At 35.9% G+C, this 24,461-nt stretch overlaps 5 protein-coding genes across 6 annotated transcripts; 3 read left to right on the forward strand and 2 right to left on the reverse strand.

Annotated features, from left to right (window-relative positions):
- Nucleotides 1–385: 385 nt before the first annotated feature.
- On the reverse strand, nucleotides 386–4,316 carry LOC127241831 (protein MANNAN SYNTHESIS-RELATED 1). Its single transcript, XM_051261053.1, has 6 exons — nucleotides 4,065–4,316; nucleotides 3,360–3,483; nucleotides 2,867–2,937; nucleotides 2,558–2,643; nucleotides 1,875–2,454; nucleotides 386–995 (listed from the first exon to the last, which is right to left on the reverse strand). The coding sequence occupies exons 1-6, from the start codon at nucleotides 4,158–4,160 to the stop codon at nucleotides 711–713; spliced, it is 1,242 nt and encodes a 413-aa protein (XP_051117010.1). The 5' UTR covers nucleotides 4,161–4,316; the 3' UTR covers nucleotides 386–710.
- A 3,049-nt stretch (nucleotides 4,317–7,365) lies between these two features.
- On the forward strand, nucleotides 7,366–9,872 carry LOC127241595 (exocyst complex component EXO70A1-like). Its single transcript, XM_051260723.1, has one exon. It carries the CDS (start codon nucleotides 7,671–7,673, stop codon nucleotides 9,660–9,662), a length of 1,992 nt encoding a protein of 663 aa, XP_051116680.1. The 5' UTR covers nucleotides 7,366–7,670; the 3' UTR covers nucleotides 9,663–9,872.
- A 2,447-nt stretch (nucleotides 9,873–12,319) lies between these two features.
- LOC127241793 (uncharacterized) lies at nucleotides 12,320–15,212 on the reverse strand. Its single transcript, XM_051261010.1, has 9 exons — nucleotides 14,959–15,212; nucleotides 14,457–14,636; nucleotides 14,288–14,363; nucleotides 14,073–14,199; nucleotides 13,808–13,922; nucleotides 13,484–13,575; nucleotides 13,307–13,376; nucleotides 13,108–13,194; nucleotides 12,320–12,832 (listed from the first exon to the last, which is right to left on the reverse strand). Exons 1-9 carry the CDS (start codon nucleotides 15,118–15,120, stop codon nucleotides 12,740–12,742), a joined length of 1,002 nt encoding a protein of 333 aa, XP_051116967.1. The 5' UTR covers nucleotides 15,121–15,212; the 3' UTR covers nucleotides 12,320–12,739.
- A 445-nt stretch (nucleotides 15,213–15,657) lies between these two features.
- On the forward strand, nucleotides 15,658–17,978 carry LOC127241769 ((R)-mandelonitrile lyase-like). Of its 2 annotated transcripts, XM_051260974.1 has the most exons (4): nucleotides 15,658–15,879; nucleotides 15,953–17,468; nucleotides 17,558–17,622; nucleotides 17,711–17,978. In XM_051260974.1, exons 1-3 carry the CDS (start codon nucleotides 15,786–15,788, stop codon nucleotides 17,613–17,615), a joined length of 1,668 nt encoding a protein of 555 aa, XP_051116931.1. In that variant the 5' UTR covers nucleotides 15,658–15,785; the 3' UTR covers nucleotides 17,616–17,622; nucleotides 17,711–17,978. The 2 variants fall into 2 exon arrangements, with proteins under 2 accessions (XP_051116931.1, XP_051116930.1); XM_051260973.1 differs by having other exon boundaries at nucleotides 17,558–17,978.
- A 2,786-nt stretch (nucleotides 17,979–20,764) lies between these two features.
- LOC127241724 (D-3-phosphoglycerate dehydrogenase 3, chloroplastic-like) lies at nucleotides 20,765–23,909 on the forward strand. Its single transcript, XM_051260895.1, has 5 exons — nucleotides 20,765–21,371; nucleotides 22,416–22,792; nucleotides 22,873–22,983; nucleotides 23,063–23,158; nucleotides 23,235–23,909. Exons 1-5 carry the CDS (start codon nucleotides 20,765–20,767, stop codon nucleotides 23,907–23,909), a joined length of 1,866 nt encoding a protein of 621 aa, XP_051116852.1.
- Nucleotides 23,910–24,461: the final 552 nt, after the last annotated feature.

The following is a 24,461-nucleotide window of genomic DNA, read 5'->3' on the forward strand; positions in this document are numbered from 1 at the left end:
TTATCATGATCAAACATATTGCGTCATAACTCATAAGTGATAAGTCAACCATTAAAATTGTTTAATACGCACACTATTTACATACATATTTTCTAGAAACCAATATAACATCAAATGGCGGCAACTACAATTTTATGCTGAACAATACTTACCGTGTTAACAAGCAATGCACATTACATAGCATGTGCTCGGTATTTTCTCCCACAAAACATTATTCACATACTGTTTTTATTATTTTTAAAATTTTCTAAAACTTAAAAAGCCTCTATCCAAACAGAGCATAGCTTGTCAAATTTTTTTACATAAATTTCTTATACCATCCATACAGACTATACAGTTCTGAAATATATATATATATATATATATAATTATCGCAGCAGCAAAATAAAACTATAGTGTGACGTTGAAGCTCAAAACAGAACAACAATTAACAATTTCCCACCTATTACACTTTCAACACACTCGAAAAATAAAAACTTAGTGCAGCCTAACACCACACCAGCCCCGACCATGTATGCAACAAACATATAAACATATATATATATTATATATATATAGCATGACACCTTTGTAAATTCCAAATTTTTCTTGCCATATAAATACAACACAAGAAATGTTTTTTTCTTTACCTGGAATGTCGAGAAGGGAAAAGCCTTACTGTCCGAGTCCTTGCATTGTAGTGTGGCATTCTTCATAACAACCCCGGCTAACTAACAGAAACACGAGTACGCGAAGTGGTTCTTCTTCGACACATAGTGAGAAATGAATTCTTCGGAAGAATGAGAGGTGGAAGAATCAGGAATGTTTGTGGGGACGAGTATCTGTGTCCTGCCAGACCCGATTCTTTTCCCGGCTACATTCGCATAGAACAGCCCGGATATGGCTGGCACAAAAACATCGCTCTCTGAAGAAATGTAGAAGTCTATTACCTCCTCGTATTCCCAGCTGTCTGCGCCGAGGAACTTGTCCTTCTTCTCCATTGGCATGATCGAGCTCTGCATTCATAAAGAAGACTTAGTTAGGTACCAGTCGAGGCTTGAGATTTAATCGTATAGTTGTTTGTCTCTGTGTTTGCGGCTCCATTTTTGCACTATTCATTCCACAACTTAGATTAGATATATATTTTCTATTCAAAACATTACATTAACGATCTATTGTTAAATTTAAAACATCATATTTAATCCACTAAAAATATTTTCGTTTTTGTCCACCAAAACTGTACTCATATGTTAAAAAAGTCGAATCGTTTCTAAATTTTTACCCACTAATTTTACATCAATTTACATCAATGCCACTAGTATAATTGGCTATTACATACAACGTACTTTAATCCAATGCCAATGGTAGATTTATAGAACAAAAAATGTTGTCATTGTACTTACTATAATTAGTTAGCACAACGACGACAACATATGAAGTATAAACAAACAACAAAAGTATATGTAAATGTATTATAAATACAACACATGAACTGACTGTATATGCTGCCAAACTTTATTTCATGTGTTAATTAGCTCTAATCAAGTAAGAAAAGTTAGCGTTCGTTTGGCAGATTTTACTGAATTTCTACTATTTATCAAAAAAATTTCACTAAAGAAAACATCAAATCAAATAAATATATTTTTATTTTTTATATTATACTAAAATATAATTTTACACTCAAAACATTACATCAATACTTATTTATAATCCCATCATATATAACTATTCCAATTCAAAAAATTTACTTTTCAAATCCCGACTCAAAATCCAAATCTCAAACAAACACACTCATTGGCCCCTACAATACTTAAGGAAAAATATAAAAAAAAAATATATTAACATGCTATTTCTCTTAACCTAGTGATCTTAAAAGCATTAATAAGAGATGTTACCTTTGTATATGTTTTAGGAAAGACTTTCTTTAGAGCATCAAGGTTTGGATCCCATTTTGTTTGAGTAACATACACTGTGGTGTCCTTTTCGAAGCCAATCGACCTCAAAAAGTGCGCGATCTCTTCGGCATTGTAACAGCTTTTGGATCCAGAATCATCGTTTTTATGACATCCCTTTTTCTCCAATATGTCGACCCTCAAGTCAACCGCGACAAACTGTCCATTGGACTTCCGGCTGATGGTTCTTAGCCGATCCAGCATTGAATCAATCACTTCACGAACCTCTGGTTGTGGCTCCAAGGTTCCAAACATAGCCAAACATGCAATGGAGTCGGCATTGGTTCTTTCTTCGCCTTTTTTCATGTTCACCGATGGGAAGTAAGTGGTTAGCCTAATGTTTCCCTTGGCTCTGAAAACTGGTTCGATGTTTTCAGCAATTTCTTCTTCGGTAACTCGGTTGGGGACCTTTACTACTGCAAGTTTACGGGCTGTTATTCCAGTAGGAAGAGTTTTGACTACTTTCACCACACCATTGAGGGTATTTATGAACTTATCGACATCATAGACATCTTCGAAGTTCCTGAAAAATGTAAAAAGCACTTTGTGTCAACAATAAAACATCATTTGCAACAGACAGGATCTTTCACAAATTATAGTAAGGTAGTCAAACACAGTGCTTTAACCTCTTGTCGCCGGGCTTGCTTCCTCTAATGTCCGGGATTACCAGTGTTGCGCGAAGGTATCGTGCTACTACCACAGCATCGGCAATCTTTAGAGGGAATATTACAAGCATATACAATCGTTAGATAAAGAATCACAAAAATAGGCAAAGAAAATTGCAGCAGACCAAGAAGTTTTAGGAACATTCGAAAGGGGACTCAGCGACACATATTGAGCAATGAAATTAATGAGACAATGTAACTGTCTACTAATAAGAACCTTATTGCCATAAATTCGAAAACAGAAAAGGAATATATGATAGACGACGATACCTGGGAGACATGGTATTCGGGGCCATTAGTTAATGAGAATGTAATGTGCCCTTTTGATGCATCAGTCTCCTCTGTCAAACAGATATCGAATAAGCAAACCACATCAGGGATAATTGAAATTGCAAGGGATAAGCACACATCCAATAAGCAGATGAAAATATGTATTATAAGTCTGGTAACAATCAAATGAATTCCTCCGGGGAGAAGAAAAGAACTTTCAGCATAATTGCAAGGGATCTAAAGTGGGAAAGATCTAAAAGAATAAAGCTATGCGTCAAAAGTATGAGCGAGAAATGTCATAACACAAAAAAAAAAAAAAAAAACTGAAATTGTTGAAATCCTTTCTCTTGGATGGATTCTCAATATTAAGGAGTGTAACCAAATAGGTATGTTAGATAATTTTTCACGACAAGTTACAATGAATAGAAATATTTTTCATATCATCTTTTGGTAGTTACTGTAAATAATGTATAAAAAGCGTAATAATACTTGCCCAAAACTGGCTTCTCCCAGCATGGCTTCAAGGTAAGTCCATCCTCCTTCCATGGACCGTCGTCCTCTTTTGTGACAGTAGCAATGCCCTGCTCTGATACCTTATTTGAATTGTGAATGACGGGCTTCATACATAGAAACAACACCAGATCATCAAATCGAACAAGGTGTAGAGTATAAATAATTTCGGATTATAATTTAAAAACTTTATACTTGATCAATTAGTATGTTATAGGCAGATTGAAATGATGGATTATAATTCATTAAGAGCGTATAGCAGTTCTTCGTCTGGTGTTCATAACTTCATACCCTACGCGATTTTAGTACATTCAGATGCAACAGAATACCAACACCAACATTGAAGAAGATGATGAGATAAAACTGTATATCCATTAGAAGCTCTCACTAAAAGTTGAAGATCTATTAACTACCAACTACCAACAGCAGTCAACGAAGCCGAATCGAATCGAAGCATGAACGCACATAACAACAAATCTCCAGATTCACACACAATGCGCGACAAAGTCAGCTCACTTGCAAAAACAACAGCTCAGATCAAAGCAATGCATAACATGTCAGAAAATCTTAACCGAACAAAAACCAAACCAAACCAAACACGCAAACTGCAAAATACCAACCAGCAAAACTCGAATCAAATTAGAACTCATATCCAAAATACAAAATAGCAGTAATAAGAGTAACAAACCGGATCGAAGTGGTCGCGCTTGATCATATCCCCCAGCATTACGAACATTGTAACCGTCAATACCCCCGCCAGTATTTGCCTCGGATCGACAGCCATTGATAGATTCGGTTCAGATCTCGGCTCTCTCTCAACGCATCAACACAGCACACGCAACCTCTCTACCCTAGACTGGAAAGCACAGAAGCTAGAGCGAGAGAGAGATGGAGTTAGAGAGAGAGAGGCAAGCATAGATAGAGAGCAGGTGTATGTATATATGTATGTATAGAGTGTGCAGTTTCTCAGCTTTTGGAGCACCGACAGCTTCCCCGAAAATGATTGGTTGCCTAATTATCTCCCCAATTTTATTACCTATTTATTTATTTATTTGTAATTTTATTTAAGGTGTGTTTGTTTAGGGTTATAATTTTGAGTTGTGATTTGAACAGTGAAAAATTTAAATTTGAATAGTTGTATGATGTGATGTAAATAGATGTTGATGTGATATTTTAAATGTAAAAATAATTTTTAATATAATATAAAAAATAAATGTTTGATTTAATATTTTTTAGAGAAAAAATTAAAATAAATAATGTATTTAAGGGAGAATCCCAAAACAAACACACCCTTAATTGTTTGCTTGTAAATTACTCTCTCTCTCTCTCTCAACCACAGTCAAACATTGACTTCACTCTCACTTATTGCATTTCTATCCTTACATTCATTTGTTTGGTAGTTTGGATAGTTTTGAGGTTGGAAAGAAATTTTTAATTAAAATAATTATGTTATGCCATATAAATAAATATTTATTTAATGGGTTAGCTGTAAATGTTTCTTTTTTTCTAAAAAGCTCGTATTTAAATAAATTTTTATATAAATTTTTATTATACATTATTTAATACTTTCTTCAAATTAAATTTTTCTCAAATCTGTAAAAAAAACATACCCTTAATTTTTTGCATATTATAAAACATAAATTTTGAATTTAATATTTGAAAAAAATAATAATTCTCAATATTCTTCAAACAAAATACAATCTACAATCAATGAGAAGTCTTTTTTGTATTTATATTTTTTGGAAAATATTTTTATCAAATTTGCGTATTTTCTTCTTCTTTTACTTCCTCTTTTCTATTGTCAAAATTTGTATGCTTATTTTCGTTATTCATCTTTTCTTTTCTTTTATATCTGAAATTAACCGTGTTTATTCAATCAATTTATTGCAAATCATTTAAGATTATTATTTAGATTTTTTTAATAAAAATATATTATTTTTTTTATAAAAGATAACATTAAAATACTGTTTCAATAAAATTCAAATCCATAATTTATTTCAAATTAATTTATAGCATAACCAAACAAACCCTAAAATTGTACTTTATCGGTCGATTCACAAAGTATTTGCTCATTTTACAACTCATTGTACTCCCTATTAGATATAACAATTTGTTTTTTTAATATAAAATATACTAATATTGAGTATTGAATTATTGATTAATATATTATATATTATGTTAATATATATACATTGTATTTTTTGTAAAAATTTATAGTAAATCGTATTACTTAAAAATACTAAGTGAACATAACTTATTAATGGCTAAGGATTAAACCCTATGGACTGTTGAAAAAAAAAAAAATTGTACATTTTTTAATGAATTTTCGAAATTACTCTCACAAATTTTGAATACTTTTTATCTTATAGGACTAAAATAATTATATTTTACTTTACCGTTAATTTTTATATTTATTTATATTATTATAAAATTATAAACAAATCTATAATTACTCTTTCTTTTATATAGTTCTCTATTTTTTGAATGTATCATACTAAAGATTTATTTATTTATTTTGAAATTAGAAACAAATCCCTAAATGGATGGGCCAGTGGGTGATCTGTTGATGGGGTCTACAGGGTGAGTTCTGTTTTTCTCTCTTTTTTTCTTCTTCTTCTTCTTCTTCTTCTTCTTCTTTTTTTCTTTTTTCTTTCTTTTTTTTTTTTTTTTTTTTTTTTGGCGATAAAAAAATATTCTTATTTTTTTTTAAATAAAATATTATTACACTTTGGTATTTTTTTTACTAAAAAAATAAAAATTATTACTTATTTTTATTAAAATTTATATCCGATCAAATGAGCATACATTTATTTATATAACGGAGGGAGTATTATTCATCTATTTTTATTCATTTATTTAATTTTTTCCTTAGTTGTCTTGTTTGTCAATCTCATTCAAATTTATACTTTTTTTTTTGCTGTTATAAAAAAATATTCTTGTTTTTTTTTTAAATAAAAAATTATTACACTTTTGTATTTTTTTACTATAAAAAAAATAATTATTATTACTTATTTTTATTAAAATTTGTATCCGATCAAATAAGCATGCATTTATTTATATGCCGGATGGAGTATTATTCATCTATTTTTATTTATTTATTTAATTTTTCCCTTAGTTGTTTTGTTTGTCAATTTGAAGGAGCGAGACAAGAAACATTCTACATAATAATGCGCAATAATGTCGCAACTGATTGAGGACGAAGGAAACTACCCACCTTTTTTTAGCTTTAAAATTTTCGTCTCTTTCTGACTAAAAAAGTTATTGCAAGTATATTAAAAGGGTGTTTATATATATTTAAACTAATTATTGATAAAAAAATAAAAAAATAAAAAAATAATGGAATGTATAATTAAATTATCAAATTACTTGAGTTTATAATAATAAAAAAATAGTAGTATTTTTTGTTATTCGAATTTATATTCAATTTTTTTACTGTTATAAAAAATATTATTATTTTTTAAATATAAAATAATATTCACCAATAAGAGATAAAATTGAATATAAAAAATAAAAATATTAATTGCTCTTTGTTGTTTATTAATTTTATTTCATTCAAAAAATATTAAGTAAAATATTTTTATTTTTTATATTATACTAAAAATTAATTTTACATTCAAAATATTAAGTAACACCTATTTATATCACATTATACAACTATTCAAATTTCAAATTTTTTTTATTCAAATCTCAATTCAAAATCCAAACCCTCAAACAAACAAACCTCTTTTTACTCCATTCGTACACTTATTGTGTCTATATTGTTTTTATTACATACCAATATTTTATTTTAAAATTTTTAATTTATAATTTTTTAAATTTTAATTAGATTAATTAATTATTTTAATTTTAATTTATTATTATTTAGATTATAAAATAATTACTTTTTAAATTATATACTTAATTATACTTATCCTATTATTTAAAATGTTTTAAAGACTCCAAAACTCGTCTATAAAGTTTGTCTAAACGACCAGATGTGTGTTATTCAGTAAGTTGAAGGAAGAAGGGAAGAAGTAAAAGGCAGGTAAGAAATTCCCCCAATTACATCATCCAAGCTAAAGCTCGAATGGTTGGGCAGTTATGGATTATTGGGCATTCATTCTTACATTCGCCGTGAAGTTTGGTTGGAATCTGGTGCATTCCACTCCACTCCAATTGCATTGCCTTGACTCATCCCCGTTTGGTTGGTAAATCTCTGTTGATTTCGATAAAGAAACCCCAACCATCTTCTATACAATCCATAAAGACAAAGTGCCCTGCCCACCATGTGTTCGACGAAATGCCTGACTGAAAAATGGACGATGAAACACCTGCTGTGCGTGATCTTCTTGCCGCCAGAGAAGTTCTGAAGAGTTGCATTGAGGAATCGAGGAATGTATCCATTGCTGTCGATGGAATCGGGCTGAGATTGCTCGGTCTGCAGCGTAATTTTGGATGTTTGCAGGCTGCAGTGAAGAATGTGGCTCGAAAGTGCGCCGTCTATGGCATTCGGGACGACGTTGGCAGAGCTTTGGGGCCTGCAGCAGGTGCTCTGAGGGTAATGGACTTGGTTTTTGAGCTTAGGGATTCTCTTGAATCCGGTCGAGGCGACGCCGATTTGTTCGATTATATCAATAATTTCAGGCGCCTCGAAGATGCTTTGAAGCTTCTTTCTTCTAATTGTGGATTGCTGATTCTGTGGATGGAAGATGTCTTGCAGTTTTTGAGAAACAATGTATCTTATGACGACGAAGGCTGGTTTTTCGATCGAGTTTCGAAGATTTTGGAAGTGCTGGTGGAGCTGCAGGGGATGGAGGATTTGTTTCGTCGCGAAGGAGGGGTTTTGTTGACTGCGTGTAATAACTTGGAGAGGGAATTTGAGAATATTTTGAAAGGAGCCGAATTTCGATTTTTAGGCGATTCTTGTTTGGAACCTGTGATCGTTGAGTTGCAAAGCGTCGCTGAGGTTTTGGAGGAAAACAATCGTCTGGATCGATGCTTGTCTGTATACGCCGAAGCGCGGATAGAAAATTCTCGAGCTACATTGCAGGCCCTGAATCTCGATTATCTGGAAATCGAATCGTCTGAAGGAGTAAGTGTTCAGACAATGGTGGATTACGTTGATCTGTGGGATGAACACATGGAGTTTTCGGTGAGGCATTTGCTGCGGAAGGAGTTCGCGCTGTGCAGAAAGGTGTTCGAAAGATTCGGATCGGATGTATCGACGTGTTTGTTTGCAGATATTGCGATAAAATCCGGATTCATGGAAATCCTTGAGTTCGGAAACACGGTTTGTAAATGCAAGAAAGAAGCGATCAAGCTGTTGAAGCTGATCAAGATATTCTCGACGATGGACAAGCTGCGACTCGACTTCAACGACCTGTTCGTCGGGAAACACTGTCTGAAGATCCAAAACCAGACGCGGGAACTCGTCAAGAAAGTCGTCGACGGCGCCTGCGAAATCTTTTGGGAACTCTCGGCGCAAGTCGAGCTGCAACGGGAATTCGATCCCCCGCCAGATGGCAGTGTCCCGACGTTAGTCGATTTCGTGATCGAATACTGCAGTTACCTACTCGACGACGAGAACATCTCGATTCTTACGGGAATCCTCGAGATATATCAAGTCTGGAACCAAGTGAAATTTGGAGACGGGATTGTATCGAACGAAATCCGCAACATAATCAAAGCGGTCGAGATCAACGTGGAGATTTGGGCAAAAGGATACGACGACACCGCGCTTTCCTACCTATTTATGATGAACAATCACTCGTATTTATGCAACGAGACGAGAAAGTCGAAGCTCGGCGACCTGATGGGAAGTTCTTGGCTGTGGGCTTACGACGAATCCGCGGAATATTATGCGGGATTGTACATGAGGGAGAGCTGGGAGAAGCTTCTGGAATTCTTACAAGAAGAGGACTTGACATTATTTCCTGGGGGCAGAGCTTTCGATCGAAACCTCGTCGACGAGAGAGTCGTCGCATTCTGCGAAACGTTCGACGACATGTACAAGAAGCAATCAAAATGGAAACTTTACGACAAGGGCTTGAGATGGAAGACGTGTCAAATGGTCGTCGAGACGGTTGTTCGACCGTATAAGAACTTTTTGCAAAAATACATGCCGGGAGTCGAGCACGAGAATGAATTGACGAACAGGGTAATGTACACGGCCGAGAGCTTGGAGAACATGATTAGCGCACTTTTTCAGCAGAAGATTGGCGTTTACGGGAGCGTGAAATGTACGGATATGATCGGGATCAAGAATTCGGGTGTGACTCACTTCCCGTCGACTCCCGCCGCCGCTTGATCGTAAGGTTAGTTCTGTTTCAAATTTCTCGAGTTTTAGTGATATTCGTCGAAATTACACTTCATGTTTTAGTGTGGCATAGTTCTATGGTGAATAGTATGGCATTATGTTCGTATAATAGGAGCTTTGGTTGGCTCTGTTTGTAAATAAATCCATAATTGATGTATATTCAAACAGCTTAAGGTGAGAAACGATCATTTATTTCATCTAACAAAAGGAGAATCAAATTAATTTATGACCTATATCTTTTTAAGTTAAATTGAACTGAAATTTTTGTTTGATTTCAGAAAATGAGTCAAGTTGGAGCTTAATATACATCATTTTAACTTGGTTAATTATATATATATATCACACTACTTAGTATTAAAATTGAGTTTTATATTTGATTTATTTTGTGAAAAAAAAAATACTAAATATATTTTTATTAATAACAGTATAAACTCAATGATAAATAGGTTGGTCTGAAGTTCAAACCTAACAAACATGTACTATATTGGTATCTAATCCTTCTACTAAGGGTGTGTTTGTTTGAAGGATTTTGGAGGATTTTCACTATTCATCCAATTTTTTCCCTCAAAAACATCAAATCAAACACCTATTTTTCATTTTTTATATTATACTAAAAATCAATTTTACATTCAAAACATCACATCAAACCCTATTTATATCACATCATACAACTATTCAAATTCAAAATTTTTACTATTCAAATCCCAATCCAAAATCCAAACCCCCAAACAAACACACCCAATTTTTTTGAAGGATTTTGGAGGATTTCCACTATTCATCCAATTTTTTCCCCCCAAAAACATCAAATCAAACACCTATTTTTCATTTTTTATATTATATTAAAAATCAATTTTACATTCAAAACATCACATCAAACTCTATTTATATCACATCATACAACTATTCAAATTCAAAATTTTACTATTCAAATCCCAATCCAAAATCCAAACCCCCAAACAAACACACCCTAAATAGATTTTTGTACTTTGAAGTATATGAACTCATAATCAGTCCACGGCAGGTAGTCCAATATTTGGGAAAAAAATGACAGAGACAGTAGTTGCAAGATTTCAACTAAACAAATTGAGTCTATCAGAGAAAGCAATTTTCTTTTTGGACAGGAATAACATTTCACTTAGGTTGTTAGGAAACGTATCCACTACTCTTCAAGTACTATTTAAATAAATTTTTGGACAAATTTAATATCAACAATATACTTTAATACGATGTTCTTTCATATATATATATATACTAACGAAATTAGCTCTAAAATTTAAGGGGGGCAAAATATTAATTCACTTATTTATTATTTTAATATTGTAATTTTCGACTTCTTCCAATGGAACCAAATAAACAAAAAAAAAAATAGTTAAAAATTAATATTTTAAAGAAATATTTAAAAAAATTCAAATAATTTCTACTAAAAAATATATTATAACCTAAAAGTATAAATCAACAAAATTATAAAAAAAAATTATTATTTTTTTGCACTATAACATAAAAAAAATATATATATATATATAATTTTATTATTTTTTACATTAAAACAATTCTATATTTTAGGGATTGAAGATTAACTGTCCCTAACCCCTATAGTTCTGTCTTTCTCTCTCTATATATATAGATATATTATCGATAAATAATGATGAAAATTAATTTGAAATTTTAATTAAATAGAACCTAATTTGTTTTATATAATATTTAAAATGAACAATAATGACTCCATAAAAGCAACTTTGAATGTAAACAATACCCTCATACAACCATTCAGTACCGCTTGTCTGCATTATGTTAGAATCACGCCTCATCTTTCAAACCAACCTTAATAAAACCTTCCCTTAGTTAGCCATTTATATATCTTATATATATTATAAATATTTTTAAATTTACAACAACAATTTCATTAAGTTATATTCATTGAAATATCATATCAAGCAGACAGTGTAGAAATCATGTAGAAGAATCGTTTTATAAGTTACATTCCCTCCTTTTCAATGTATTTGCTATTATTTCCATTTTAGAATATTCTAAAAAAATATCCTTAATTATAAGGATAATCGGAAGATGATCATACATACAGTGGGCTACAGCAACAGCTACAGCATTGAGCAACGATCACAAAGGGTAAAATAAATCCTTCTAACTCTCCGGCTGAAATTGAAAAAAAGGTCCGAAATGGTCGAGCAATAACAACGAAACTAATAGTCAAAATATAGATACGAACGATAAAAGAGAATAGGAAAAAAAAAAAAAAAAAAAGGCTATCTTAGTAATTTGGTGAATAAGAACATTCAGGGAACACTACACAGGATAAGAAAAACATCCCCAAAAACAAACAGTATAAAATATGTGCCAAAGGCTCTAGGTTCTCGACTAGTTTCGGTTATTTGGTGCCCGGGCAGTACCTTAGCTTAGCTCAATATTCCGCAGATCCAAGGCCTCGTCATCCTCAAATCGAACCTGCATAATACTTCAGATTTTCTAAAATTTTCACTAGCAATCAATGGTGCGATTTCGTAATCTCTAACTAGAAAATCAGAATGGGCAAGAAATGCGAGTTATTCGATCACTAAATGATATGCTTAATGAAGGAATGTTCATCACTAAGGTCATTAGCAAATGATGATATCGAATGAGCATGACATGTATGAAAAAGAATCAGACACATTTTCTTCAAAAAAGAAATCAGTCGAAGCAACATGCGAATACAAGTGTTCATACTAAGCACGAAAGGAAACTACTTTATCAAGAAAATCGAAGGCCACAGAAGATTGTACATAAATAAATACAAACGCCGCACACGCAAAGTTGAACATGGAAAAAGCAACGATATAAAAAATCGAAACAAAACACACATATATATGGCAATGCTTAGGATGCATGCCTAATAATCTTTAGATATAAAAATGCACACCACGCCTAGTGTATGAGTGCCGTTAAAAGTGCATTTCAGTTATATGAGAGAAGATAATGCCGATGGTGATGATGACTTGATGATTAATGAATGCATGCAACGGCAGTGCTTTGTATTTCTGAGAGCATAGAGTACAGAATACGTCCCCTGCCGACTACTGGTAGGTCAGCATTACTGGCGACACGTTTATGTTGGAGCCTGCCGCGTTGTAATTGTTGTCCTTTCTTTTCCCGAACGGGTTCTTTGAATATGTATCTCGAAAGTCAAGGAGAAATAAAGTAACTATGAAATTGCATTAGTTAGTCAGCTCTATTTATGTAGAAAATTTTGACGCTATCAATCAAAAAGTAACTTTCTTAAAAAATATCATATCAAATATCTATTTTCTCGCACACAACATATAGTCAAATGCTCAACTTTTTACTACTTTAATGAGTTAAATAATAAATATAAAATCAAGAAAGTAAACAGCAACCATAAAAGGCGAAGAATTAATTCAGAAAATGGTGATTTAACAAAAGGATATTGAATACGCATGCCGACAGTACCCGAGCTTGGAATAACAGCTCCCTGTAAGGTGTGGTGAACATTTGTTGCACTGTTCACATCCTGAATAACGCAGCCCAAATTAATTAGGATGACCGAGAAGAATAAAGAAAATTGACTGGGACGACTAAAAATTTGAGAAAACTAGCAGCTCGATTGTAAGTTCAGATCTTACTTCAAATTCGATGAAGCAAACAGTGTGCCTTTCCTGTCTCAATAGTTTCATCTGCTTAAAACCGGGTTGGCTGCATTTTCAGAAGAGTATAAGGAAATGGTTAATTCACGACAAATCTGAAGCATTCAACAATACATTTTTAAAGGTGCAAAATAACGATGAATGTGAAAAACATACACGCTGAAAAGGCCCCGCAGCTCTTCTTCATTGATATTCTCACCAAGATTGCCGATGAACAGGGTATTGCACGGGGGGTTATCTTTGGTATTCTGCAGAAGCATAATCCGGAAGATTGAAGAAACAAATAATAAACCAACATCAATAATTCCTTCTGTCACGCAAGCAGATTCATTCAACATAAAAAGAGTGCTTGAACACACACTTAAGACACAATAATCGATTTATATGCGTCCACGAACAGGCATACTTGCTATGAGTAATGATTAATGATTGCTAACTAACTTCTGGAAAGAAATCATCATCAACAGAAGAATGCTTCACCTGAACAGGTAAATAACTACTTGGTGAGGGTACGGGAGGTGGTGCAGGCATGGGTGCAGGAGGAACAGCGTAACCTGCATACGGATCATACGGTGGAGGAGCTGGGACCATATATCTGAACAACAAATATGAAGGGAAATAAAAAATGATATTTCAATGTGTAGAAACTTCGACTCAAAAATCGCAAATTTACAATTAATGCCTCAGTATAATTCACACTCAAAAACAGCAGTTAGGGACTGTTGGGTATGAAACGACACCATACCCATGTGGCCCCCAAACAGCTTGTGGGGAAGGATGAAATGGAGACGTTGAATAAGCCGTATGTGTATAGTCACCGCCTATCCGCATTCGTTTGCTTTGATCATAAGCATTTGAATCTGCAACTATCCCTATGAACGACAAAACCATTACAACATCATATACTTTACATCTGTCGAACTATCACATTTTTGCAAGTAAATAAAAAATAAACCTCACCCCTTTTCACAAAGAGATTTTTCTTTGCCATCTCTGTGTGCAAAACAGACTTAGAATCTGCATCAAACACCATATCCTATATGGAAAGACATTAACAAAAACCTATATAGTATATGATCCAATCCTTGCAATTAATACAGCAGCAGAGTAAATTACAGAAATAAATCACCTGAAGTGCGTCTTTAGCTGCAATAGCATGCTGTTGAGTGGCGAAAAGTGCAAACCCCATAGGATGCTCGCCTTTGAAGTTCACCTGCGACGCCTCGTAGCCTGGCAGCCATCTCAGCAAATTTTGGAGCTCTCTCTCCTTCACATCCTCGGGCAAACCCGAAATGAATATGGTACGTACCTAATGCACAATTATCAGTCGCCATTAATACAAACGACCACAATAAAAGCAACATACCACTCAATACCTTCTAACCCTAAGAACAATAATTCGGATACGATACTCTCTGCACCGCTGTAACAAGTAACTGCTTCGTAACATCAAAAATTACAGAAAGCAAAGAGACGCACAACAAAATAAACAAGTCGCAGAAGCCCTACATAGAAACCCTAAAGCCAGGAATACCAAATCACACCTCCTAATTTTTTTCATAATTTCCAGAATTACAGCTTCAAAATTAAGATTCATTGAAATAAGTACCGTAAGAGTCCATCAAACACACCTCCTCAGAGTGAGAGCGTGAGGCCGGGCTATCCATAGACATCGGCGGAGCGAGGGGGAGGGCAGGAGGAGGCGGCGGTGGAGTCACCGGAGGAGCCGCTGGAGGCGCGGCCGCTGTAGGCGCCCATTGCTGGTGGTAGGGGTGCATTCCCGTGCCCGCCATAACGGCCGATCGGTCGGAATCTCAGAGATACCTTCCCGCAGAAATAAAGAGCTGAAATTGTCCGAACGCCGAGACAGACAGCCGAAGACATGTTCATTTTATTTTGATCGATATTATATTATTTTACACATTAAAAAAAAATTAAATTACAGGCTGGCCTGGGCCTGGGCCAGGGCCCGGCCTAATTAAACTACAGCCCAACCCAATGATAAATATTGAATAATACGTTGACTTAGAACACGGCCGTTTTAAAGGGACACGGCCGTGTTAAGTATTTAAAGACGGAGTTTCGTATACTTGTATTATTTTTTTTTACATAGAACACGGCCGTTTTATATGGAAACACGACCGTGTTAGGCTTTTAAAGGCGGCGTTACGTATACTTGTATTATTATTTTTATAATGAAATTGAAGTCAAATAATTGAATTTGACTATTGAGGCAGTTTATTAAGGGTGAGAGTGTAATTTGGATGGATTGATTTAAGTGATCGATGCAGTGATTCAAACTGAATTTCCCACCAAAGTTATACTGCTCTTCTCCCTACTTATCCACCCTTCTCCCGTTTCAGCAGCCGTAAGTAAGTAACTATACCAAATACGCTCTTCAATTCCCTCTTCCACAACACCCCAACAGAACAAAATCAAGAAAACCCAGTTCCCAACAATGGAGGAAAACCCCCATTTTCCATGGCCGCCGTCTCTCCTTTTCTTTATTATCGCCGCCACGCTGCTCCCAATTTCACATTCTCAACAACAGAGTAAGACCCATTATCAATTTTCTTGATTTCTTGAAATTAATCATTAGCTTCTGATTTTCCGATAATGTTGCAGGCCCTTCATACCTGAACTTCGTCTCCAACGCGACGGATTTTCCGGCGGAGGATTACTTCGACTACGTGATCGTCGGCGGCGGCACCGCCGGTTGCCCACTGGCGGCGACGCTCTCGGAAAGATTTAAGGTTCTTGTTCTTGAGAGGGGAGGAATCCCCTTTGGGAACCCTAATTTGATGACCCGAGAAGGGTTCCTCACGACCCTGACGGAAACCGACGCCTACGAATCTCCGGCGCAATCTTTCACCTCCGAAGACGGCGTCCCCAACGCCAGAGGCAGAGTTCTCGGCGGCAGCAGCGCCATTAACGCCGGCTTCTACAGCAGAGCCGACCAGGAGTTCTACGCCAGGTCGGGAATCAATTGGGATCTCCGAACGGTGAATCAATCTTATCAATGGATCGAAAAAGCAATCGTGTTCCGCCCACAGCTGAAAAACTGGCAATCCGCCGTCCGCGACGCGTTAATCGAGGCCGGAATCGATCCGTACAACGGATTCAGCCTCGACCATCTCGCCGGCACCAAGATCGGCGGCTCCACCTTCGATAGCGCCGGCCGCCGCCACAGCGCCGCCGATCTTCTCAGCTATGGCAGCCATAAGAACATCAAAGTCGTCGTGCACGCCAGCGTGGAGAGAATTCTAGTGGCGTCGTCTTCCCCAAACCCTGATCGGAAACAGAACGCCATCGGCGCCGTGTTCCGGGATCACTTCGGCGGCTACCACCACGCCATGGTTAAGGAGAAGGGAGAGGTTTTCCTCTGCGCCGGCGCCCTCGGCAGCCCTCAGCTCCTCCTCCTCAGCGGCGTCGGGCCGCGGCCGTACCTCGCGTCGTGGGGGATTCCGGTCGTCTACCACCAGCCGTACGTCGGCCGGTTCGTCTACGACAACCCTAGAAACGGAATTTCAATCGTTCCGCCGGTGCCGTTGGATCATTCCTTAATCCAAGTCGTCGGCGTCACCGCCGCCGGGACATACCTCGAAGCGGCGTCGAACATCGTCCCGTTCGCCTCCCCTGCCCGCCCCGTCTTCGTCGCGCCGCCGGGCTCCTCCGCGTACCTCACGGTGGCGACGCTGATGGAAAAGATCGTCGGGCCGGTCTCCGCCGGTTCTCTCCGGCTCGCCTCGACCGACGTCCGGGTTAACCCGATAGTCCGGTTCAATTACTTCAGCAATCCCGACGACCTCAAGCTATGTATGAATGGCACGCGCAAAATCGGCGAGGTGCTGAAAAGCAGGGCTATGGAGGATTTCAAGTTCCACCATTGGTTCGGTTCACGAGACTTCCGATACGTCGGTCCGCCATTGCCGGCGGACCTTTCCGACGATGCGCAGATGAGCGATTTCTGCCGCCACACGGTGAACACAATCTGGCACTACCATGGCGGATGTCTGGTCGGGAAGGTCGTAGATCGCGACCTGAAAGTCATCGGAATCGACGGATTGAGAGTGATCGATGGATCCACGTTTACCGTCTCTCCAGGGACCAATCCTCAAGCTACTGTCCTAATGCTGGGAAGGTAAGATTAATATTGATTGATTGATTTCATTCCGCCATTGATGATGTGTGGAGAAGACCCTAAAATTTGGGGATTTTGTCTGTTTGCAGGTTTTTTGGTCTGAAGCTGCTGAAGGAGAGACGTGACGTGGCCAAGAAAAAGAAATAGTGACCAGGTAAGTAATTAGATCCGCCATTGTTGTTTTGGAAACTTAGCTTGGCTGTGTATGTAGGATTTTTCTTTCCTTTGTTTTTTTTGAGGAGGTAGAGGATGATATTAAGCAAGCAGTGGGATTGAGATTCATTGAAGATGAGGAGGAATGGGATCAAAAGTGATAATGATTTTGTAGTGTTCTTGGCATGAAAATGAAGAAGCTGTGTGTTGTTTGTGTTTGTTGATCGATGAATTTTAGGGGCAAGCAATGTAATGTAGGATTTTATTTCTTTGATTCTTGTTAAAGTCTTGTGGCTGGTAATATTCGATTTTGTGCTTCTGGAAATTTGTGATAATGATGATCATCCTGCTAATTTGGTGCCCACTCTTCACTGAATGTTATAGATTCTTTTGGGTGTGATTGGGTTATTATTTTAAAATATTGAATTTCAATCATAACTATTTTATGTTATATAAATCAAATTTTATGTAATATTTTAAATTTAAAAGTTTGATTTTTAATAGTATAATATACTCGTTTTCTCAAATTTTAAAGTATCTTTTGGAATTTTATCGTAGATTAGTATTTTTGATTTTGGTATTTTTATCTCTTAACTTAATTTTACTTATATGTGTAATAGTATATTTATAATTTAAGTAAAAATTAATCATACTTCCATATTAATATCCTAATATAGGAAAGAAATAAAAATGAATATTTTGAAGAAGGCCAGTAAAAATAGTCATTTGAGTGAAAAATGAAGAAGTAAAAAATAAAAAAAAAAAATAGATATTTATTTCGTCTGCTCACAATGTATTTATTTTGTCATTTTAGTTTATTTAATTGCATCTGATTTTATATCCATATTGCCGTTTCTGTCTCCCTATATGCCATGTAACTTTCTTTTTTTGGAAATGTTTACACACTTTAATTTCATTTTAAACTTTTTAATTTTATTTTTTTTAATTTTAATTAAACTAATTAGTTATCTTAATTTTAATTTATAATTATTTATATTATCGATAATTATTTTTACTAATATATTTTTAATTATCTACTAATTACACCCCTTCTAAAATACTTGACACTAAAAATACTTCACACTAAAAATACATATACACTTTATCCAATATTATTAAAAAATAAAATAAATTCATTAAAAAACAATTGAGTTCAAGGATAGAAATATTATTTTTACCGTATGTATATCATTTTCATTAAAAAAAACAATTGAGTTTAATAATTGAGTAAAATGAGATCTAATTCCAATTTTAGTGTTTAAATAATGGGAATTAAATTTTGAGAAGTTACACAAGTATGCATTATAAATTTATATTCCTTAATGGTAGTTTATGTTATTTTATATAAATTAATTATTTTATCTTTATATGTTTATTCGTGATTAAATGATATTTGTGTAAATAAATATAGTTAAAATGATATTTGTATTATTGTGCAATGAGATATATATTAAATAAAAAAATATAATCATTGCAAATAGACAATTAAAAAAAAATATGGATGGAAGGAATATTAAAAATTTGTTATTTTGTAAAAAATTTTCAAAACATATTTTTTCTAAAAAAAATAAAATTAATATATTATACATACTCATTATTTTTATGTTATTTATATAATTTTTTATACTTCATATATATATATTTCATTCAAACTAAAATACAAAATAAACACACTCTAAATTTCAATTTGCACATATTTTATTACTATTTTTTAAATTCTTAAAATAAAAACATTATATATAATGGAGTATCTATATTAATAATATATTTTATATTAAAAAATAAGTATTCAATGCTTACTAATTGGTCACTTATTTTAATTTTATTATTTCCTCCGTTGTGTTATTTTTCATTTATATTTGTATCAAAAGAAAGATTTTATTTTTTAATTTAATAATTATACTTTATACCTATAATAATAAATATTTTTACAATTTATAATATATTATATAAATATTGTTATTTTTATATTATATAATACTAAAAAATTACTTTTATTTTTTTTATTATAAAATAATACCCCTCAGTCCAAATACAATAGTCTTGTTTACCATTTTTGTTCGTTCCAAAACAATAGTCTCATTTCTATAAATAACCATATCACTATAAAACTACCTTTACTTTTTTATTATTATTACACAATTGTCACTACTTTTTACACTAATACAATCACTAGGACAAAAAAGTCTTTTACCCGTAAAAAAAACGAGACAAGCGAGTATATTATTAAAATAATTGAAAATATCAAATCAACTTTCAAAATTTATGCATTACAAATAATTTGTGGTGTTACTTTAAAAAGGACAATTATAAAAATTTACATTAAATATAATCATCATATCTATACTAAATGACTAAATACTCTTCCCCTCATTTTTCATCGTATTCATTTACAATTTACTTCTATTAGTATATAAATTAAAAAAAAACAAGAATATAAATATCATTAGAAATATAATAGATAAATTATAATTTTAAATAACAATATATTTATAATCTTAAATAAAATAACAAAAAAAATTATTATGTCTACGAAAATCGCGAGTGTATTTGTTTTGCAAAATTATTGAAAATAATTCTCTCTATTCCAAAAGTATAGTCTATTATATTGGATGCAATATTTAAATAAATATTGATATTATATTGGTAGTCGTTTAAGGATAAATGACTTTTTTGTCCTCGTGAGTATATTAGTGTAAAAACTAGTGGCAATTGTGTAAATATAATAAAAAATATGAATAATTTTATGGTGATATAATTATTTATGAAAATTAGATTATTGTTTTAAAACGGAAAAAAATAATAAATAATACTATTATATATAAAATATAGTAAATTATGTAAATAATATAAAAATAATAAAACTGAATAATAACTTATTTTTTTATAAAAGATCGTATAAAAAAAATTTAGAAAGAAGAAAGTCCGCCTATGTTTTACGTCTCAACTAACCTCCTCCAAAAAAACTAAAATATAAAAAAATAAAATTAAATATAATGATTTGTTCGTAGTGTATCTGTGTATGCGCTACTTCTACGCAGATTCAAACTCTCCTCCTCTCGTAGTTTTCCCAACTTTCTCCACATAAAACCAGGCCCGGGATCACTGCGCCAGATTGTACGGACGCCCTCCGGAATCCATCAATGGCTGCCATCTCCATTTCCTCCGCGATTCTTCCCACTGCCAAAACCCCCAACGACGCTTCTACACGCAACAACAAGGCATCCAATCTTCCCTTCTCCTATTCTACCGTTTCTCTCTGCAACCGCTGCCTCTCCACCTGCAATTTGAAGATTCCCCTCTCCCGCCGTCGCGTCATTTCCAGCGCTCTGCAGACCGATTTCCCGTCCGAAACAAGTCGCTCGGCGTCGGCGAAGCCTACGATCTTGGTCTCCGAGAAGCTCGGAGAGGCAGGGCTCGATTTGCTCCGGAAATTTGGGAACGTCGAGTGCTTGTACAATTTATCGCAGGAAGAACTCTGCGAGAAGATTCGTGACTGCGATGCGCTGATTGTACGGAGCGAGACGAAGGTGACGCGCCAGGCGTTTGAGGCGTCGCAAGGAAGGCTGAAAGTCGTCGGACGAGCCGGCGTCGGGATTGATAATGTGGATATTCATGCGGCGACGGAGTTTGGTTGCTTGGTCGTCAATGCGCCCACGGCCAATACGGTTGCCGCCGCCGAGCACGGAATTGCGTTGCTTACTGCCATGGCGAGGAATGTCGCGCAGGCAGATGCGTCCATGAAAGTCGGTAAGCTGTATATTCGATTTTGTCGGTTTTCATTCAGTTTTTTGTTTTCTTAACGGATTCAGTTATGGTTTTATCGAGGAAGTTTCTAGAGTTATATATGAAAAAGAATTCGAGGATTTGATGATGATTTGCATTGATACAACTCTGCATGCCAATTGCAGAAAGTAACGAATTTCTTTTCTGATTGTGGAAAAGAAGAGGTTTAGATATATTCTCCATTGATTCTTTCTGTGTTTCTTTGTGAACATTTGTTTGAATGAGGATTTATTCATATGAATTGGAATATAGATAGAGAATGAGTGAGTGAATGTAGAAATTTTGTTGTGATCAAAGTTCTAGATTTGGCCATTGTTGTGGAATATGTACGATTTCTTTTGGAAGAATTCCGCATGTTTCTTGTGGTTTAATCTTTCATGTTTCTTCAGTTCTTGTGATCCGCGATGTCTTGTAAAAAATACTTCAAAACGTTTTGAACATTAGAGCTTTAGACATGTGACAAGGCCTTGATTTAGCCTTCGAATCTATGTGTGTATATATATATATGATTTGTTGCTTGAAGAACCAGTTATATTTCTTCTAGTTTAATCATTCATGTTTCTGCATTTCTTGTGATTGTTTGTCAGTCTTGTAAGAAACACTTCAAAGGTTTTGTATATTAAAGCGCTAGAAACGCGACGAGCCTTTGATTTGGCCTTGGATTTTGCTTACATTTGATCTATGTGTATATACATGATTTGTTGCTTGAAGAATCAGTTGTGTTTCATGTAGTTTAATCATTTGCATTTCTTGTGATCGTCCTCTGTCCTGTAAGAAATTTTTTTTGGATATTAGAGCCATAGAAACTCGACAAGGCCTTGATTTGTTCTTCGATTTTGTTTACAATGGATCTATGTGCATATACATGATTTGAGAATCAGCTTTAATCATTCATGTTTCTACGATCATCGTCATTCTTGTAAGAAAGACTCGAAGATTATGAATATTAGAGCTTTAGAAAGTCGACAAAGCCTTTATATTTTGTACGACGATTGATTGTTTCGACAGGAATATGGCAACGGAGCAAATACGTCGGAACTTCTCTTGTCGGGAAGACACTGGCAGTGATGGGATTAGGCAAAGTAGGCTCTGAAGTCGCGAGGCGAGCGAAAGGACTTGGAATGAACGTCATCGCCTGCGATCCTTTTGCTCCGCCTGACAGAGCTCACGCAATTGGCGTCGACTTAGTCTCCTTCGACGAAGCCATCTCCTCTGCAGACTTCATCTCTCTGCACATGCCTCTTACTTCTTCGACGAACAAGCTCTTCAACGACAAAACGTTCTCGAAGATGAAGAACGGCGTGCGCATCATCAACGTCGCCCGGGGTGGAGTTATCGACGAAGACGCTTTGGTTAGAGCTCTCGACGCCGGAATCGTCGTGCAGGTATGCAAACTACACCGATCTTTTTGTAAACTCGAGCAGTCGAAATCTATCAATATCCTAAATTTACGATTTCTTTTTAGGCTGCGCTCGACGTGTTCACGGAGGAGCCCCCGCCGAAGGACAGCAAACTAGTACAGCACGAGAAAGTCACGGCTACGCCGCACCTCGGCGCGAGCACGATGGAAGCGCAGGTTCGATTTCTGCCGCATCGTGTTTTTTTTTTTTTTTTTCTCAAAATGTCGATTCGGTAACATCGACGGAGATTTTCAGGAAGACGTGGCTGTCGAAATAGCCGAGGCTGTCGTCGGCGCGTTGAAAGGAGATCTCGCCGCGACTGCCGTCAACGCTCCGGTGGTTCCTCCGGAGGTACAATGCAATCTTCGTCTTTTTTCAACGAGAAATTGAGTTGAGTCGCACTTTTTTTTTTTTTTTCGACGAGCAGGTTATGTCGGAGTTGGCTCCTTACGTCGCGCTAGCGGAGAAGCTCGGCAGGCTCGCCGTACAATTGGTCTCCGGCAGCGGCGGAGTCCAGTCGGTGAAGGTGATATACACTACGGCGCGGAGCCCCGACGACTTGGACACTCGACTTCTCCGCGCGATGATCACGAAGGGAATCGTCGAGCCTATATCCAACACCCGGATCAACATCGTAAATGCCGACTTCGTCGGGAAGCAGAAAGGCCTCCGAATCAGCGAGGAGCGGATTCTCTCCGGCTCATCGCCGGAGAATCCCGTCGAGTTGATCCAAGTGCAGATAACCAACGCCCGATCGAAATTCGCGAGCGCGGTGCTTGACAACAGTGAGATCATCAGCGTCGAGGGCAGGGTGAAACGCGGGATGCCGATTCTGACGGGTGTCGGAGCATTCGGCGTCGACGCGAGCCTCGAAGGGAACCTGATACTGTGCAACCAAGTCGACCAGCCGGGGATGATCGGAGAAGTCGGGACCATCCTCGGACAGCACGACGTGAACGTTAATTTCATGAGCGTCGGGCGGACGGTGAAGCGATCGACGGCGATTATGGCGATCGGCGTCGACGAAAAACCTGACAAAAAGGTGCTCGCGAAGATCGGCGAAGTTCCGGCGATCGAAGAGTTCATATTCCTTAGCCTTTGAAGAAAAGGTTTCTCTAATGACTAAGTGAATTCTATGTGAAGAATGTTTTTTTCTTTAGAAAATATTGTACGGCTTCTTTTACTGCCTCGTTTTAACTGATAGAGTATAGGCTTTTAGGACGGTCTTTTTGACATAAAGTGTCATTGTTCTTGAGAATGGTTTATCTTGATATATATTGTATATATCTAGACATATATATCCTTACCCAATATATCTTTTGTATAAATATAATATTGTATAAATATAATATTGTACCCTAATTGTAAACAATGAAATATAGTTTATTCAATTAATCCTAACATGGTATCAGAGCTATAATTTTTCCCGATCAAATCGAAATAACTCACGCATTCCAGATCGTATCTTTTCGACCACCGCCGACCATCACCGCCACCACCATCGTCTTCGCCGCCACGAGACCGGCCGGACTCCGGAACAGATCGGAGAACGGCAGCGCGTGAGCCTCACACGCGCCTGACGAGATTTTCGGCCGGACACCTCGCCGGCGCGTGGAGGCGCGTGCGGCGGCCGTTGGCGGAGATCTTTGTACCG

The sequence above is a fragment of the Andrographis paniculata genome, unplaced genomic scaffold (assembly GCF_009805555.1).
Source record: "Andrographis paniculata isolate CXL003 unplaced genomic scaffold, ASM980555v1 Contig83END, whole genome shotgun sequence".
NCBI classification, from domain to species: domain Eukaryota; kingdom Viridiplantae; phylum Streptophyta; class Magnoliopsida; order Lamiales; family Acanthaceae; genus Andrographis; species Andrographis paniculata.